This window comes from Alosa sapidissima, chromosome 14 (genome assembly GCF_018492685.1).
Source record: "Alosa sapidissima isolate fAloSap1 chromosome 14, fAloSap1.pri, whole genome shotgun sequence".
In the NCBI taxonomy this organism is placed as follows: domain Eukaryota; kingdom Metazoa; phylum Chordata; class Actinopteri; order Clupeiformes; family Clupeidae; genus Alosa; species Alosa sapidissima.
The window spans coordinates 12,186,510-12,204,009 of record NC_055970.1 but is presented as its reverse complement, the minus strand read 5'-3'; the positions used below and the strand labels follow the sequence as shown (position 1 = coordinate 12,204,009).

Below are 17,500 nucleotides of genomic sequence, written 5' to 3'. Positions count from 1 at the left end.
ATCTAGCTTACTGGGCCCATCCCACCTGTCTGCAGTGTGCCCATGTGACCCTGCCTGCTTGAAAATGCCCATCTATTTGCGTCTGAGCTTTTGTGCTGTAAAGGCATATTGGCATATCATTGCGTTGGGCTAATCTGAAATGGACACTGTGAGCATTAGACTGGATTTCCACTGATGGTTTTAGTGTTCTGATCTGTTGGACTACCATTCTGTGACTGTCCATATGTTTTTTGCCCAGTTACAATATCTGTGAGGCGTGTGTGTGTGTGTGTGTGTTTAGCCTAAAGTATACACTCCAATATCTGTGAGGCGTGTGTCTGTGTCTGTGTCTGTGTGTGTGTGTGTGTTTAGCCTACAGTATACACTCCAATATCTGTGAGGCGTGTGTGTGCCTGTGTGTGTGTGTTTAGCCTACAGTATACATTCTAATGGCCATTGAAATATGCCTACTGTGTGTTATGTTACTGATATGTTACTTGTGCATGTTTGTCACTTAGCGTGTCATATAGCTGCTTTTTGTATCTACAGTATATGTGTAAATTTGTGTGTGTGTGTGTGTGTCCCATGTCCTGTGCAGGTCCTGTCTGAAACGTCCTCGTCTAAAGGGGGAAGCTACCGCCTCTTCTCCTCTTGCTCACGCCAGTCCCCTGAGATGAAACAAAGTGGCCTAGGTGGGTATCACACACACACACACACACACACACACACACACACACACACACACACACACACACACACACACAAAGACTCACACACTCACACCCGCACAGCCAAATGTATTTGCACATTTGGGAGTGTGCACACACACACATACAGACACACACACACACACACATGGGCACTTAGTGCAGTATCATCTTCTGTCTGGACACACACAGATTGGATTAGATGGGTATCGTCTTTCTCCTGACCACCAGTTACGGTCTGTCATCAAATACTACTACACACGCACACGCACACATACACACACATACACACACATACACACACAGACACACACAGCTTTCCAAATGTGTCATTCACAAGCAATGACATCCAACAGCCAGTGGGTGAGTAGAGATGTAATTTAAAGGACCGTAGTATTAGCAGTATTGGTAGTTGCATTTAAAGGGCAGTAGTATAGAGTAGTATTGGTAGTTGTGTTTAAAGGGCAGTAGTATTAGTAGTATTGGTAGTTGTCATTTAAAGGGCAGCAGTATTAGCAGTATTGGTAGTTGCATTTAAAGGGCAGTAGTATTAGCAGTATTAGTAATATTGGTAGTTGCATTTAAAGGGCAGTAGGATTAGCAGTATTAGTAATATTGGTAGTTGCATTTAAAGGGCAGTAGGATTAGCAGTATTAGTAATATTGGTAGTTGCATTTAAAGGGCAGTAGTATTAGCAGTATTAGTAATATTGGTAGTTGCATTTAAAGGGCAGTAGTATTAGCAGTATTAGTAATATTGGTAGTTGCATTTAAAGGGCAGTAGTATTAGCAGTATTAGTAATATTGGTAGTTGCATCTGATCGTGTCATATACAGCTGATGCCCACTGAGCTCCTTACTCTAGTCAGGTGGCTTTTCTCTGAGATGATGTAGTCCTCCTTTAACTACTTTACAAATAACCCAGACCCTACAACTGTGAAATGTCAACTTGGAGTGACGTTTGACTTAATGTCATCTGTGTAAATATTATCCGCTAGTATTTTTTATTAAACCTGAGTTAACACCATAAACAGGCCTGCATTTCAAAAGTATAATAAACATGGTGGCATAACATCATACTAAAAACTGTGCTCTGTCCGAAACATAACAAAGATCTCTTACCAGTTAATCACCATTTAGTTTAAAGGAATATCTGAGCATCATTTTCAAAAAAGGTGAAAATAATGGTGACAAGACAATGAAGCAGGGACTGAGGCGCTACTACACTTCTTTTCAAGACGGGCCACTGACACCGCTCCTCCCAATGAATTCTTACTGACACTGTCCGAAGTTGTTTTAACAGTGAATTATTTCCAATATGCGTGCTCTTATTACTTACAGAAGCGTGGGGTCAGTATGGGTATGGGTAGTTGCTTCGCACCGTCGTACGCATGCCTAGTAATGGGTTTATGGGAAGCTAAGTTCATTGACAATCCTGTGAACAACCTATTCCTCCCTAAAATCCCTCTTTGGAAGAGGTACATTGACGATGTATTCTTTATTTGGATGGGGACTTCTCTGGAATTAGATCAATTCATGGCCTATGTTAACTCCACGACACCCTTTTTAAGGTTCACAGTGGAACACTCTACAGATAAGGTTAATTTCCTGGACTTGACCATCTATAAAAATTCCCAAAGAGGTCTAGAAACATCAATCTATCGCAAACCCCTCAGTAGAAATACCCTCCTCAGAGCAGATAGCCATCACCCCAAACAACTCATTAAAAATATTCCCATTGGCCAATTTTTACGACTCAGAAGGAATTGCAGCAGTGATGCCGAGTTTGAGTGCGGGGCAGCAATAATGACAGAGCGCTTTCGCAGCAGGGGCTATGCTGAAAGCGACATCTCCACAGCCTATGTACGAGCCAGATCGACGCAACGAGCACACCTCCTGGTTAAAACCAAACGCGCCTCGAAGCAAAGACTCTGTTTCTCCACAGAATTCTCGCATATTGGTGGAGCATGTCATTAAGAAACACTGGCACGTCTTGCAGAGCGATCCAGCTCTTAAAGACATATCCGCCGAACCGCCGCGTATTACTTCAACTCATTTATTAATTGCAACACCACCCATGTGATTTACATGTTGAAACTACGCATTGCAGAACACAAAGCAGCCATTCGTAACCGGAATATGGACTATGCTATTGCGAGACATCATGTGAAAACGAATCATGGCTCCAATGCGTCCCTTACATTTTGGGGGATTGAGAAAATACTACCCTCCCAACGAGGAGGGGACATAGTGAGGTCCCTACTACAAAGAGAGGCTTTCTGGATTTTCACTCTGAACACAGTAGAACCTAATGGTCTTAATGAGGAACTTGGCCTCTCTTGTTTTTTATAATCCACACTTTGAGGTACCTGTATAAATGTTGAGTCTGTATGTATATTTATTTTCTATACTTTTACATGTACTTCTTCTTTGAAGGTGTTGAATGTATGTATACATATATATATATATATATATATATATATGTGTGTGTGTGTGTGTGTGTGTGTGTGTGTGTTTGTGTGTGTGTGTGTGTGTGTGTGTGTGTGTGTGTGTGTATGTATTTTTCTTTTTTGTTTCCTTTTGGTGGTTTGTTTTTTCCCTTTTCTGTCTACATCTGAGTGCTTACACAGGACTGCTTAATTGATGTACAGTACTACACCCACCTAGGCCAGTAACCAATGCCTTGTAAATCTGACTCTTTAAAAACTGTACATCATTGCCATTGACTGTTTGACTCTGAAGAAGACGCATGGGCGTCGAAACGTTAGTCAGTTTGCACAAATATTAACACGTTAAGCATTGAGTGCTCCGGTCCTACTCCTTGGCTCCTGTTAGACCTTGGATCTTCCTTAATGGTTAAGACACCTTTGGTATAGACATTTAGTTGTTTTCACAAACGTGCATATTTTTGTCAATTCACCAATTTGCAAGGCTTTGCTAATATTTGCAAAAATATAATAGCTTCATTTTTCCATTTGATACCATAGGGAGTTTTTATACTACCGTTCCAAACAATACAATTGTATGATGATGTTTGGGTCCCAGATAGCGCTGAAGATAATGGTAAAGATGGTAAAGTCTCTGTGAATTGATCATAAACCTGATTTGAATTTCTTTAAAATCTGAAGAATTAAGTATAACTTTTCATGTAATGACAATGGCACTACGTTGGCACACAGCCTACAAGAACATTAAGAGTGAAAAAGACATATTTTTTGAAATCTTTGAAAATTCAGTTGCCTCAAGACTTGCACACATTTGCAGATATTAAACATCAAGTTAGAAGTTGGTGGCCTCGTTGACACCAGAACCTTCTCAATTGAGAGTGGGTCTGGAAATGGTTCATTGACTTACGACTTCCAGCGGGGGCGAAACTAGCAGTGAAATTAGACCTAAATTGGTGCATTATGGTGCCAAATCGTTTCAGAAATATAACAATCTTGTAAATGCAGTTGTTTACTCAATTCTTAAGAAATACATGTCCATGACGGATTAGCGATTCGATTGTATTGGCGCTCCCGTGTTTTAGGGTCTCTTGGCCAGACGGACCTGCAGAGCAAATCACAAATTGGGTAATTCCAGGCTAGAACGTTAGAACTTTTGATATTTGAGACATGTAGGGCCCTAATTTAAATTATAGTGTATTGATAGTTAGTATGTCTTCAAAAGAAAAGGTAAGAAAGCTACTGACAGCTTTAAATCATCAATCCTATGAATTAAACAAAATTGAATATTTTAATCACTTTATGATAAAGCTTTTTTGGTACTTTCCCATTCATCAGCAGTCTTCACCATTATTTGCGCCATTTTTTAATTTAGTCCAACTCGAAGTGTGTTTCAGGAGACAGCAGTGCATTGGTTCCAGTTTTCGAAAGCGATGTTATGCTGTCTAGCAAACAGGCTCACATTTTAGAAGAAGAGTGTGAGTTAATAAATGAATATCGTCGATCCATTTCACCAACTTTTTTTAAACGGATTGTAAGACAGACATTGGTCTATGCCCAAGTGTCAAAAATTTGGCTTACGACTTCACTAATATCTGTGTATCTGCAACTGACCATATTGGTTATTCAGTCTGTTAATCTGTTTCTATATCCTTAGTTTAGTAGAGGGCCATCCCTCAGTGGCTCTACTGTCATGATTTGAAATGGATCCAAGTCCTTGTCTTAGCCCTGAATCTGATCTTGCACAATCTCCTGTACTGAATTCTATCTGTATGAGACGTGGCCCTCTCCTCTGAGACACTGTTGTGTCTCTCACAGGCTCCAGTGTTAGGTACAACACCGTAGGACCCAGAGGCCTGCAACACTGGTGTGAGTGTTGACTCGTGCCAAGGCCCTTAGCTTCCTACTACCAGCCAAGTAGCACTAGCTCTTGTTAGCTGGCCATAGCCGGTGTTAGCTGGTGTTAGCTTTTGTTAGCCCGTCATAGCTGCTGTTGATAGGTTAATTTAGCCGATGAGGTGCATTGTGTGCATAACTGCATGTGGTGTGTGTGACACTAACCCCTCCCCCCACCCTCACAGGCTCCCAGTGTGCAGGCCTGTTCAGCACCACCGTGCTGGGGGGCTCCTCTAGCGCCCCCAACCTGCAGGACTACGCACGCACCCACCGCAAAAAATTCTCCTCCGGAAGCTTGTCATATAAAGACGGTATGTCGTCCTCTTTTTTTCCCTCTCTCTCTCTCTTCAGCAATCTTTTGTCTCTGTCTTTCTTTCTCTCTTCTTTATGTTCCAAAAATGCACTGCCACTTTGAAATAACTACAGTAGTTAACAGTAGCCACCACAGACAAAAGACAAAAGTTTTCTACATTTTCTAGAAAATGGGCTGTACTACAAAAGAAACTGCTAATGCATATGGGAGCTCAGTATGATAGCATTGTAAAGAGCCCTGCTAAGTTATAGCGCTTACCAGATAAACAGCACATAAAAGGGTTCAATCCAGTGACCTATATTAATTTGAGGACGGATGTGAGATGAGATGTTTAGCATCCTGTATCCATAAAGCTCATATCAAATGCAGTCATGATGACCCCCTAGCTAGATTCCCCACTGTGAGCCAGTGGATCCGCACATCCAGCCAAACACTGGTTCATTCACTTCTGTGTTTTCATCCTGTAGTGCGCATTTGTTTGTTGGTAATGTGTGTATTAGTGTATCTCGTGTGGGTGTCTGTGTGTCATAAGTCAGTGAATTTGAGTTGTTGTGTTCTTTCTGTGTGTGTGTGTGTGTCCTACATAACATCAGCTTGCCTCTGTCTATACAGGCTGGCAGGCACTTCATGTTTGTATGTTGAACAGAAATCATGACGCTCAAGTTAGAGTGTGTACCACGACACCACAGGGACCAGAGTAAATATATGGGTATATGGATGGATATCCTTTCATCCTCCTGCATAGTTGTACTTTAGCATTATAGACCTCTGATGCAAAAACTTTACTTCTTTTGAGAGGAATTTATATATATATATAAGAATTTTAGAGGTTGACACATAGTGAATTTGCTGTTTTATGTGTAGTTTTAGTTAAAGTCTACATTTATATACAGTCAGTGCATCAGCCTTTCTCTCATAGTCGACGACACCATCTCTTTCCTTCGAGAATGTTCTTCGCCATTTTTCAGTCCTGTTGTAATAACCATGCAGTCCACTGGGCGTCACTGTGTTGTTGTGGAGTGTCAACCGATGTCTGTGTCTGCCATTTTCTCGTGTGTTTGTGTGTGTGTGTGTGTGTGTGTGTGTGTGTGTGTGTGTGTGTATACAGTATGTGTGTGTGTGTGTGTGTATACAGTATGTGTGTGTGTGTGTGTATGTGTGTTTGTCTGTGTGTGAGTGTGTGTTGTGTTGTGTTGTGTCTGGGGCTTTCCATAAGGAGCCCTTTGTACGGCGGCCATAGTGTCTCTGGCCCACCCTGTGTTCATCTCATGTGGTGTGTTCATGCCGGACTTGCCCGCGGCAGACTCTCTCTCCTCTCAGACGGCAGACTCTGACGCAGTCTCATCCATGATGTCCGTTTTGTGTCATTTCTGTGTGTCTGTGTTAGTGTGTGTGTTGTTTGATGTACCAGTATGAAAAGGCCTGGTTTTAGACATAGAGAAATGCAGACATATCAGGAGGTAGCCAAGTGTACAGTACTCTGTGACAGCTCGTAATACTGACAGTCCAGCCAGACAAACAGAGAACAGGACAAATGTCCTGGACAGTACGGGAGGGGTGGGGAGATGACAGGCGAGGAGAAAATGAGGATGGGATCGTGGAAGGTCTTAGAGGCTTCAGATTTAAGGACTCTTGACGTTTTTATGAGGCAATTCTGAAGGGTTTCTTTTCTGTCTGTCTGCTTGTTTGTTTTGTCATCCATAGCCCTTTTTCATCGCCTGTGTTGGTGTCTGTGTTTTTCACTGTTTTTACATTGGGCAGGGCATACACCATTAAAGTGCAAACAGCACTGAAAGCCCTTGATCAATGCTTGATCAATCTCTCGTTACATAATCACTGTCCTATCACAGTGGAAAGCTAATGCCATACCTGATGCTGGAAAATCTATATTACAATTTAAAGGAGCAATATGAAGAATTTTTCTGACAAAACACTGTTCATTACTGTGAAATTCAAACTAAGAGCTTAAATGAAGGACATAAAAAGCATAGAGTTAAAATGAAACACAAAAGAACAATGTAACTTATGACTATTTACTTTCATTTTATATCATTTGGTTAAGCAAAAGCATTGTTTTTGACAATGAAAACTTCCATCTCATGCCTTTAACCCTTAGAACCCGATTGACGCAAAGTGCGTCAAAAAACACACCCTTTCTTCTCTGTTACATTGCTCCGGATCTGTTCATCGCAGCGAGATGAAACCTTTATTGCATGACAGAGCAGAAGCGGGGCTTTCCAAAGAGACTACACACTTGTCTGTACGATCAAGTATGAAAATTAAAAAAAAAAATCATGACATTAAATCAAATTGCATCATGTTTACAGTCTATACTTCTCTACATTCACCTGCGCACCCATTACTCTCGTTTCAATTACTCGCGAAGCCGTGATCGCATAGATATGGCAAGCATATCAGATGAAAGAGGAGACACAGGGCTATCCATTGGTACCATGTATATCGATCCTTATGGCTTGTAAAAACAGACGAATTGACAGCAAAATAATAACTTCATATAGCTGGACTTACCCCACGTTTTTGTCTGTTTTTGTGGCAAAGCATGTTTATAATTTTGCGTGTTTCTCTATGGCAGCATGTTCATAATCCGGTTTTGAGATCCTAGCAAATTCCTGCATGGCATCCAATTCAAGGCTCACATTGCATCCCAATTTGTTCAACAAAGAAACACCTTTTTTGCCTTTACTTTACTTTACTGTTCATGGCAATGCAGTAAAAAGTTGAGAATCATTATGAGTGCATACACCATAGGCACGCAGGCTAACACGCAACCTCGGGTCAAGTCAGGTCAGATCAGTTCGTGTCACAGATATGGAGTGCAGAAAGGTCATTTTTCATCACTAAATAAAAAATGGCATTTATTTCCGTAAATCATACACCACATATTTCTGTAAATTGCTCAGCCCCAGAGTATCCCTCCAACATGGCAATTATATTGCCCGATTCAGGACAGTCTGCCCTACACACACATGAAATGCATGTAGAGCTATGAGCTTGCTGTGGTGAGATACATGTCGAAATATAAGAATTTTTGTAATATGCTTTTTATATTTTAACTCTTTAAAAATCAAAATAAAATCAATGCTAGTACTAATACATGAGATGATCTGGATAGCCTAGACTCTGCTGAAAAAAACAATATATAATATGTGTGTGTGGCTCTTACAATGACCAGAATAAATCCTTATGAATAAAGGTAGTGAAAATGCCCTAAAAACAGCTTAGGGTTCTAAGGGTTAAAGTAAACAAACTACTTTAAGATTATGAAGTCCTGGCATAATCATCCCCACAACTTTTGTTTTCCCAGTGCTGTCAAAAGCACACACTGTCTTATCAAACTGCAATTTAAAGAAGCATAAAAAAAAAAATGTCTGAGACTGCTCCGACGTCCTCTGGAGGCCCTTGTAGACCAGGGGCCATTTTGTGATAGTATTCCCCTGGTGAGTTCCTCTGTCACTGGCTCCATCCACCAGGCAATGACGGGACCAGAGGCCTTGCTGTGGTCTTGAATACTCTTCCAGTTGTTTGGGTTGGGCGAGGGATCTGACACAGGTGACAGCTCGTCTGCGTTGTCCTCATAAAAGTATATGGCAGACAAAAGCAAAGCCCATGGCTGCTTTGCTGGTGTGTTTGTGCCTGTCTGTCTGTGTGTGTGTGTGTGTGTGTGTGTGTGTGTGTGTGTGTGTGTGTGTGTGTGTGTGTGTGTGTGTGTGTGTGTGTGTGTGTGTGTGTGTGTGTGTGTGTGTGTGTGTGTGTGTGTGTGTGTGTGTGTGCGCGCGTGTGTGAGAGAGAGAGAAACACAGATAGAGATTGTGTGGGGGCGTTTGTGATATGCCCTTTTAAATCAAGTCAAGTCCGCAACCACAAACACTGCACTCTGACGAACCTTGACAACTCTGTCCTGCAGAAGTCTCATGTCCCATCCCCCCTTGTGCTCAAGTCCAGCTAAAGGGGACGACCGGTCCGTCAGCCAACAGCGTCCCCCTTCCCCACGTCTCTCACCTATAGCCGTAGCTCTGCCTGAAGTCCCAGAACAGATGGAGGTAGAGCTAGGTGTGTTCATCCCCTCCTCTCCCCTGTCTCATGATGGTAACACCAGTGACCTCTTTTTATTTCAGAATTGTTGTGTATGCCGGCTGTAAAGCGATTTTCTGTGTCGTTTGCAAAGCATCCGACTAATGGTACGTCTGCTTCTTTCAAGTATATTTCCACTTCGTTTCCACTTCCTTCTGTCTTGCATGTCTGTGGAAAAACAAAGTCTCTCACTCTCTTATTTTATTTTATTTTATTTTTTGGTTTGGGGAAGTTTTATTTTTATTCATTCAGTTTTTAACATGGTACACAGCCATGTCTCCCCCCACTCCACCCCCCCCTCCACCTCAAGTTCCTTGAGTTTTTTTCTCAGTCTGTGGTTTGCCCCATCTGCCTGGTTCCTTACAGCCTAATACTGTTGCCATCTTTTCTTCATAACCCACCCACGTGCACAATGTCAACTCTCCACCCAGTCAAATCATGTGTTACTAGTGGATGGCTGTGTACTTGTGTTGTGTGTGTTTGTGTGTGCGTGTGTGTGGAGTGTTTATGTATGACTGCGGGAATGGTGATGCAGATATGGACATTGTCTTTCACCGACGTGAGCTGACCCCATAGATAGCACATTTTGTGTTCACTGTGTTAAAATAGCCTTTCCCTGTTGGTATTGAATTGTAATGTCTCACTCGAAGAGGAAAAACTCGGCGTTCCAGGACAGCAGAGGCAATCACCCAACTTGATTCTCCGCTATTCAGATCAAGTGTTTTTTCCCCCCCTCTAGTCAACCTTGAGTCGCTGCCAACAGGGAAAGCACTTCATTGTGATTTGTCTATTTGTTTGTTTGTTGTGTCATGTTGTGTGTTTGTTTTGCTCTGATGGGGAACTGAACGTTTGTGAGGCGCATTTTGTTTGTATGGATGGGTTGTGTGATTGCATGTGTTTGCTGGCACTAAATGAGGTCATCTTGTGGGTTTGTTCGGAGCCCTGAGTTTGTTTGGCCTGGGTTCTTGTGGCCCAGTGAGGAGCATCTGTGTGGAAAAGTCGACCATGACCCGCTGAAGCGGCCGGACACCAAAGAGCAGGGCACTTAGACCACGAGCGTCTGTCAGAAGCAGTCAGCCATAAGCGGGGGGAAGTGGAATAGCGGCGGTTAGCACAGTGCTACACATTGACACATCCACGAGGCTTTGTGTCCCCGAACCACAGCTGTGACAGAGGCTGCCTATCCAGACCAAACCAGATCAGATCAGGGAGGCCAGGGGCTGCAGTCAATTAGAGGATTTTTAACACAGTAAAGTCAGAACAGAGATCTCTGAGAGTTTGGGTTTGTTTTGGGCAGTGTGGTGCTGTTGACCAGGATTGACCCATCATGCTCCAGTTCTCTGTCTGATGGCCCTAGTCACCCTCCTCTGTCATGGCCTGGAGTTGCTCTTGTTTATGTACCGGTAGATGTATCCTCTTTTTACCCCAAACATATCTGGGTTACACTTTACTTGACAGTATGGACATAAGAGTGACATGATGACACTGTCATGAATGTGTCATAAACAAGTCATAAATGTTAGCGCTTCTGCTATTAAGTGACATTCTGTTTTTGTCATAACAAGTTAGGGTTAGAATTAGGTTTAGGTTTTAGGTTAGGTTAGGGTTAGAGTAAGGATTAGGGTTAGAGGTTAGGATTAGGGTTAGGGTTAGGGTTCATGTGTCATGACAGTGTTATATGTTCATGACAGTGTCATGTCACTCTTATGTCGATACTGTCAAGTAAAGTGTTACCCATATATGCTTAGTGTGTCACTCATTCTGCAATTGCAGTAACTGCAGTAGTCTCAGATGCCTCTTGATCTTGTAAATCTTCTGGTCAGATGCTTCAGGCTCTCTCAAGGTGGACTCAAGGAGGGTAACTCTGTTGGTGTTTGTGGCTGAAACTTTGCTAGAGCTAATTGGCTGGCCCTAGACCCTCCACAGTTTAGTTATTGCTGGCACAGTTTGTATGGGTATGGAAAACTCCTATGCATCAACAGCCACCATCTGTCATGGGATTATTCTCAATTTGGGTAGTCAATATGGGATAAATGGGGCATTTGAAGCATTTGAAAACTGAAGAATATACTTTCTCAATTATAATATATTTAACTACTGCATGTGAACATCGTCACTGTGGTTTCCATATGTTGCATTGTGGGTAATGTAGTTTTGTCCCTGATCTGTGAGTGCTTTAGTTTTCCCATTCAGTGTGATGAAGCCTGCATTCATTTCCATGTGTGCAGATGAACCTGTAGAATTACATCACTGCATATGCATGTCCGTATGCATACTGACATGATATATTCCTACAGGCCACCCACCGTATAGTGTGTGGATGAATGAACTTAAAAGAAAGAATGCATAAACTGAATAAATAAACTGAATAAATTGTCAGTTTTGGGAAGTGTCATTGTTCCATCTGAGATCTTAAGGGGCCACGTCTAAAAACTCCAAATGAGAAGTTATAATAATGAGATCTGAAGGGGCTATGTCTACAAACTCCAAATGAGAAGTTATAATAATGTATTCACTCTGCCAATCAGCTGCCAGATAAAAGCCCTTCAGTTTTGTTAGAGCCAGAAGGTCAGCTTTGGGAAGGCCCAGACTAGCTTCACTCATTCAAACTTCAGCAGTACCATGGACTGACCGGTCTTTGATAGAAATATCTGGTAACTTATCACACTGACAGTTAAGGGAGTGTGTGTGTGTGTGTGTGTGTGTGTGTGTGTGTGTGTGTGTGTGTGTGTGTGTGTGTGTGTGTGTGTGTGTGTGTGTGTGTTTGTGTGTATGTGTCTGTGTGTGTGTGTCTGTGTGTGTATGCGTGCGTCTGTGCCTGTGTGTGTGCGTGCGTGTATCTGAGGAAACAGAAATGGCACCAGCACTATTCTCCTCTCCCACACACACTTAAGAATGCATCCCACGCGGCATACTGACTGACACACACACACACACACACACGTGATCGAGAGAAGCTTTGGAAAGTGTTTCTGGTGTCCTTTCAGCTCATGTGCTGCTGCATTCATGATTGATTCTTTCCTACACACACTCACTCACCCAAACACACACAACCCAACAACCCTGCTCTCTTTTCGTATCAGTATATATTCACGCCATTCTCTTTCAGTTATGAGAGTGGCTATATGATGAGAACCAGCCCTGTTCCTACAGCGTGCTCTGTTCTACGCTCAGTCAAGAGTCTCATCTCATCATGGCTGTATTCTCCTTTATTTGGGTAGCAACGCAGATTCCATTTGGCCACATGGCTCTATCCTCTATAGATCTGATGCACTGCACAGCCTGGAGAACAGCGCACTGTCTGTGGACAGTAACATTGTGTATCTCTCTGCTCTAGCAGAGACAGGGAACAGAGAATATGGAAACTTTGGAGACTTGGTGACCCAAAGAACTTTCTCTGATGTGGATGGGCCGATTGCTTTTGGTGGACCATACTATATTGTTTTAAAAACATAGCCATGCTGTTGTCTTACACCCAAGGGCTTTTTTGTTTTGTTTTGGAAAGAAATACTAAGGTGTGCTGAAAGGTTGTCTTCAATATAGGAACACAGGATGACTCCTATACCCCGGATAGGCCTAATCTGATGTGGTCGGCTTCAGGTAAAGATCGAACCGCAGCTTTGTCTGCCAGCCGAGTCGATTGTCGGATATATCGACTATGCAAAAAAAAAAAAATAATAATAATAATAATTGAATAGCATCTGTTGCACATGGCACATGGGCTGCATTGCAGTTCAGCTATTTTTTCTCCTGTGTGGAGAAAATGAGCTGTTTTCCTTTGTGTGGAAAATGCAAGCGCACAAGAAATCCAAACCGCGTTGAGTAGTCAGCATGCTGGCCCTGCTGTGACTTTGGATGCGTTCAATGACATGCCTCTACTAACACGCTGGTTCAACGGCGGCCATGCCTGAACCACAACTCAGAGTGTGAGTTTTAGCGTAAGATGATAATAAGAATCATATGATATGAAAAGAATCATATGAATAGGCAATTAAATAAACACAAAATTATGTGAAATATGATTTGTTGTATTTAGGCCTAGTGCATTTTGTGTATGTGTGTGTGTTTGCATAACATATCCTCCATAGGTTGTCATTTCCGCCAGAGAAAGGCCATTAAACTGACTGGTTTAATCCTATGGACACAGCACACACATATAAACACATGCTATTAGTGTGGTTGTAGTGCTTGTAGGTTTTGGATAAAGCAGTTTGGCTAAGGCTCCGTGCCAGCTGTCAAGTTTGCAAGAGTGTGTGCTTCACTGGATGGTGTGTTGGATAATGCAGTGGAGTGCTATTTAGTGGGTATTTTCTGTTGGGTGGGGAGGGGTGGTTGGTGATTGATGGTAAGATTGAGGAAGTTGGTTGGTTATTATTGTGCTCGTTTGTGCGTTTAGGGGAGCTAGTATAATGCATTAGCATGGTCTTCTGGGGTGTGAGGATGCCTCTTGTACTCTAGTCATTTGAATAAAACAGAATGCCTTAGGGCAGTGGTCCCCAAACTTTTTCTTCCGAGGGCCAGCTAACTATGCCTGGCTGTAAGAGAGGGCCAGAGACTCGGAGTATATCAGTAACCATAAATAGCTTAGTGCTGTGAACAACAGCAGTCTACCTTAGTTGAATATTCCATTACATTTAATCTATAGGCTATTGCAATTTAATACCATTGTTAGCTGTGTTTATATTGCCGTCATGCCATATCAGTGTAAAATGTAACTCAAATTAAATAATACTAATAAAAAGACTTTTGCATTCCCAAAAGTATTAGCAGGTAGTCCCAAAAGTATATTTAATTAAAAATGTGTGAACTATGAGAATTTTATGAAGTGCTGAAGTGGTCTGAAATGACCACCATTCTAACTTTCACTCACCTGAACTTGTGAACATTGTATGAACATTTGAACAAATAAAAATAATTATCCCAGAAAGTCCCAGAAAAATGACTTGAATATAAGTTAGTTAGTTATTAACAATTCATTGATAAACTTTTAGAATACTTTGAGCACTGATGCAGTCAGCATAGGCCTCTTACATTGTTTGCAGATAGGCCTACACTTCATTCCGTTTTTGATGGCAAACGCGAAACAGCGCCAAAACAACCACCAAACAAAAAGAGTATTACATGTGTACTGTTAAGACTCGCCATAGAGAATGAATGGGGGAAATTGCGGAGGTTATAGTTTGACGATGTTGTACTCCCATGCGGGCCGGTTGCTATATACCACGGACATGTTTTGGGGGGTCACCCAAAATGAGGTGGCGGGCCGTAGTTTGGGGACCACTGCCTTAGGGTGGGCTTTGAGGTGATGTAATCACGGGTGGGTTTTGACTGAGTATTGACACCCAGGTGATACCTTCAGGTAGTCAAGGTCTTGCACACCTCTCTCTTCCATATTTTTCTTGTTTTCCCTTCTTTTCCTGCCCTCTGTCTCTATCCCTCTATCCTCCTCTGCTCTTGGCGCTTCACTCCTCCTTACTCTTCCTTCCCCCTTTTCTGCTTCTCTTCCTCTTGTTCTTCATTTTTCATCCCCATTTTATCCTCTCCATCTCTTCCTCTCCTTTTTTCTGCCTTCTCTTTTGCCCCCCTTCTTTCTCTCCTCTCCTATCTCTTCTTCTCCTGTCATGTTCTCCCTCTCTTTTACACCTCCTCATCCTCCACCCCCTCCTGCTCCTCCTCCACCTCTTCCTTCTTGCCCACCTCCTCCTGCTTCTCCTCCACCTCCTCCTGCTTCTCCTCCACCTCCTCCCCCTTCTCTCCCACCTCCTGCTTCTTATCCACCTCCTCCACCTCCTCCTGCTTCTCCTCCACCTCAACATCCTCCTCTACCGTCCTCCCGCTTATCCTCCTGCTCCACCTCCTCCTGCTCCTCCTGCTCCTGCTGCTCCTGCTCCTGCTCCTCTCTTGTCTCCCAGAGCCTTTGGAGGAGCACCACGTGGCCCAGCTGCTGCGGCGTTTCTCCACCGAGCCGTGTGTGGGCCTCCCCCTGTGCCTGGACGCAGGGCTGGCCCACCACCTCCAACAGTGCTCCTACCACCTGCGCCTCTTCCGCAACTGGCTCATCTCTGGCCAGCACCCGCTAGAGTACCTCTACGGTCAGACCACCCCCAGCCTTGACCCCCTTCCCCCCCCCTCCCATTTGCCCCTCAAAGCTCCGCCGTCATTGGTGGAGGTTGCCTCTGCTGCTGTCACTCAAAGCATGCACGCTTCAGGCTACATGTGTCTCTGGAAGTTGAAACGCCCGAAGTGCGCTTGAACATGTGGGTGTGTGTACGTATGTGTATGTGTGTTTGTGTGTGTTTGTGTGTGTGTTTCAGTGATATGCAGTTATTGCACTCTAACCCATTTTGAGTGGCGTAGTGCTCTGTGAATGATCCAGATGAGATGTCGGCTCTCATCCGCGGCTGTTGTGTTCCAGTGGCTCATGTCCCTCCCATTGAGAGGGCAATATGGGACGGCACAACAGTGAAATGGCAGCTGCGTATCATTGACATTCTATCTTTGGCTCAGAAACACAGATGTGCGCTCGCGCTTTGCCTGAAACAGGAACGAGATAGAGCTTTGCATGTTTGTCTTGGGATTTCAGAAATGAAAAAAAAAGAGAGGTTGAGCTCAGACAGACAAGTGCGTCCTGATTTCTCGGGATGTGAACAGCTGTGATGGAATAGCGACGCAGCGGAGGCTTCAGACCAAGACAGCAGCTGCGGTGCGATAGGTGATAATCGCCATGGAGACAAATTGATACATCTGCAGCACAGTATGGAAGGGTTTTTGGGGTCTGGGCACACACACACACACACACACACACACACGCACGCGCACACGCACACAGACACACACAGACACGTGCCAGGCGCCCCAGTGATGCCTCTGTGTGACATGATGCTACCAAACTCCATTTGGAGTCAGTCAGACCAACTCAGTATAATTACCCGTCTAGCCCTTCCTATAACAAGAGACGGACGAGGCTACTGTTCCATAAAGAGATTGAGATAAGAGATTACCTCGCAGAGGTTAATTAAAATGGCTCTCGCTAGCGAACAGCGCTATTCGGGACCGTTATGAAATATGGAGTAAATCCCAGAGGAGAGTCCGGATGCTGTCAGACGGACAACACAGAAACTCAGGATAAATATAAGAAACGTTTCTGCCAGCCAGTGATTAATGCTGCTTGTATAGAGGATATTTGGTGGTTAAAATGATTAATGCTGCTTGTATAGATGATATTGGGTGGTTAATGCTGCTTGTATAGATGATATTGGGTGGTTAAAATGATTCAAATGTCTCTCCCCAGAATCTCAACTAAGTCTGTCCTTGGATTGGTGTCTGGAAACATTTATAGGTGTAGACTGGGAGTAGCATATGAGAACTCCATAAAGAGAGACAGACAGACCTTGCACCACAGACACCACAATGTGGCCCACTCCACACTCAGTTGTCCACCAGGGTTATGACCTCAGTTGTCCACCAGGGTTATGACCTCAGTTGCCCACCAGGGTTATGACCTCAGTTGCCCACCAGGGTTATGACCTCAGGTGCCCACCAGGGTTGTCACCTCAGGTGCCTATCAGGGTTATGACCTCAGGAGATTCTCATCGTGTCCATCAGGGTTATGACCTCAGGAGATTCTCATCGTGTCCACCAGGGTTATGACCTCAGGGGATTCTCATCGTGCTGCACCTCTTCAGCCAGAGAGTGGGAGATGAGGGCAGATGTCGGCGGCTGCTTGGCGACTGGTTGACATGGAAACCCCTGAACTCATTGCCTTTTGGTTGAGTCCGTGGGAAGATCTCTGGTCAAACATGCGTCTGTAGGCACAGTGACGGCTAGACTGACCCCCTGGTGCACCACAGGTGCTTTTGCTGATCCTTTTGTCACCGGTCACTGGAGCTTTTCTAGATTCTTGAGTTCTAGATTCTAGAGAAGATTTGGCATGTAACCTGTTGATGCTCTAACAAGTGTGTGGTTTGAGCTCTTTAACACTCTGTTTGTGTATGTTAAAGTCACCTGGTGGACCTGTTAATGGTTTGACTGGAGTGTGTGTGTGTGTGTGTGTGTGTGTGTGTGTGTGTGT

General features: G+C 43.6%; 1 protein-coding gene across 7 annotated transcripts in view; it reads left to right on the top strand.

Moving 5' to 3' along the window:
• Positions 1-17,500, top strand: part of ppip5k1a (diphosphoinositol pentakisphosphate kinase 1a) — a 63,393-nt gene that overhangs the window by 42,422 nt on the left and 3,471 nt on the right. For 2 of the 7 annotated variants that reach the window (XM_042062581.1, XM_042062582.1), the window contains exons 26-29: positions 578-671; positions 5,210-5,335; positions 9,474-9,536; positions 15,342-15,521. In XM_042062581.1, coding sequence (XP_041918515.1) covers positions 578-671; positions 5,210-5,335; positions 9,474-9,536; positions 15,342-15,521 — 463 coding nt within the window. Of the gene's footprint in view, positions 1-577; positions 672-5,209; positions 5,336-9,473; positions 9,537-12,972; positions 13,030-15,341; positions 15,522-17,500 lie in introns of all 7 variants that reach the window. The other 5 variants (XM_042062583.1, XM_042062584.1, XM_042062585.1 and 2 more) reach the window with 5 other exon arrangements.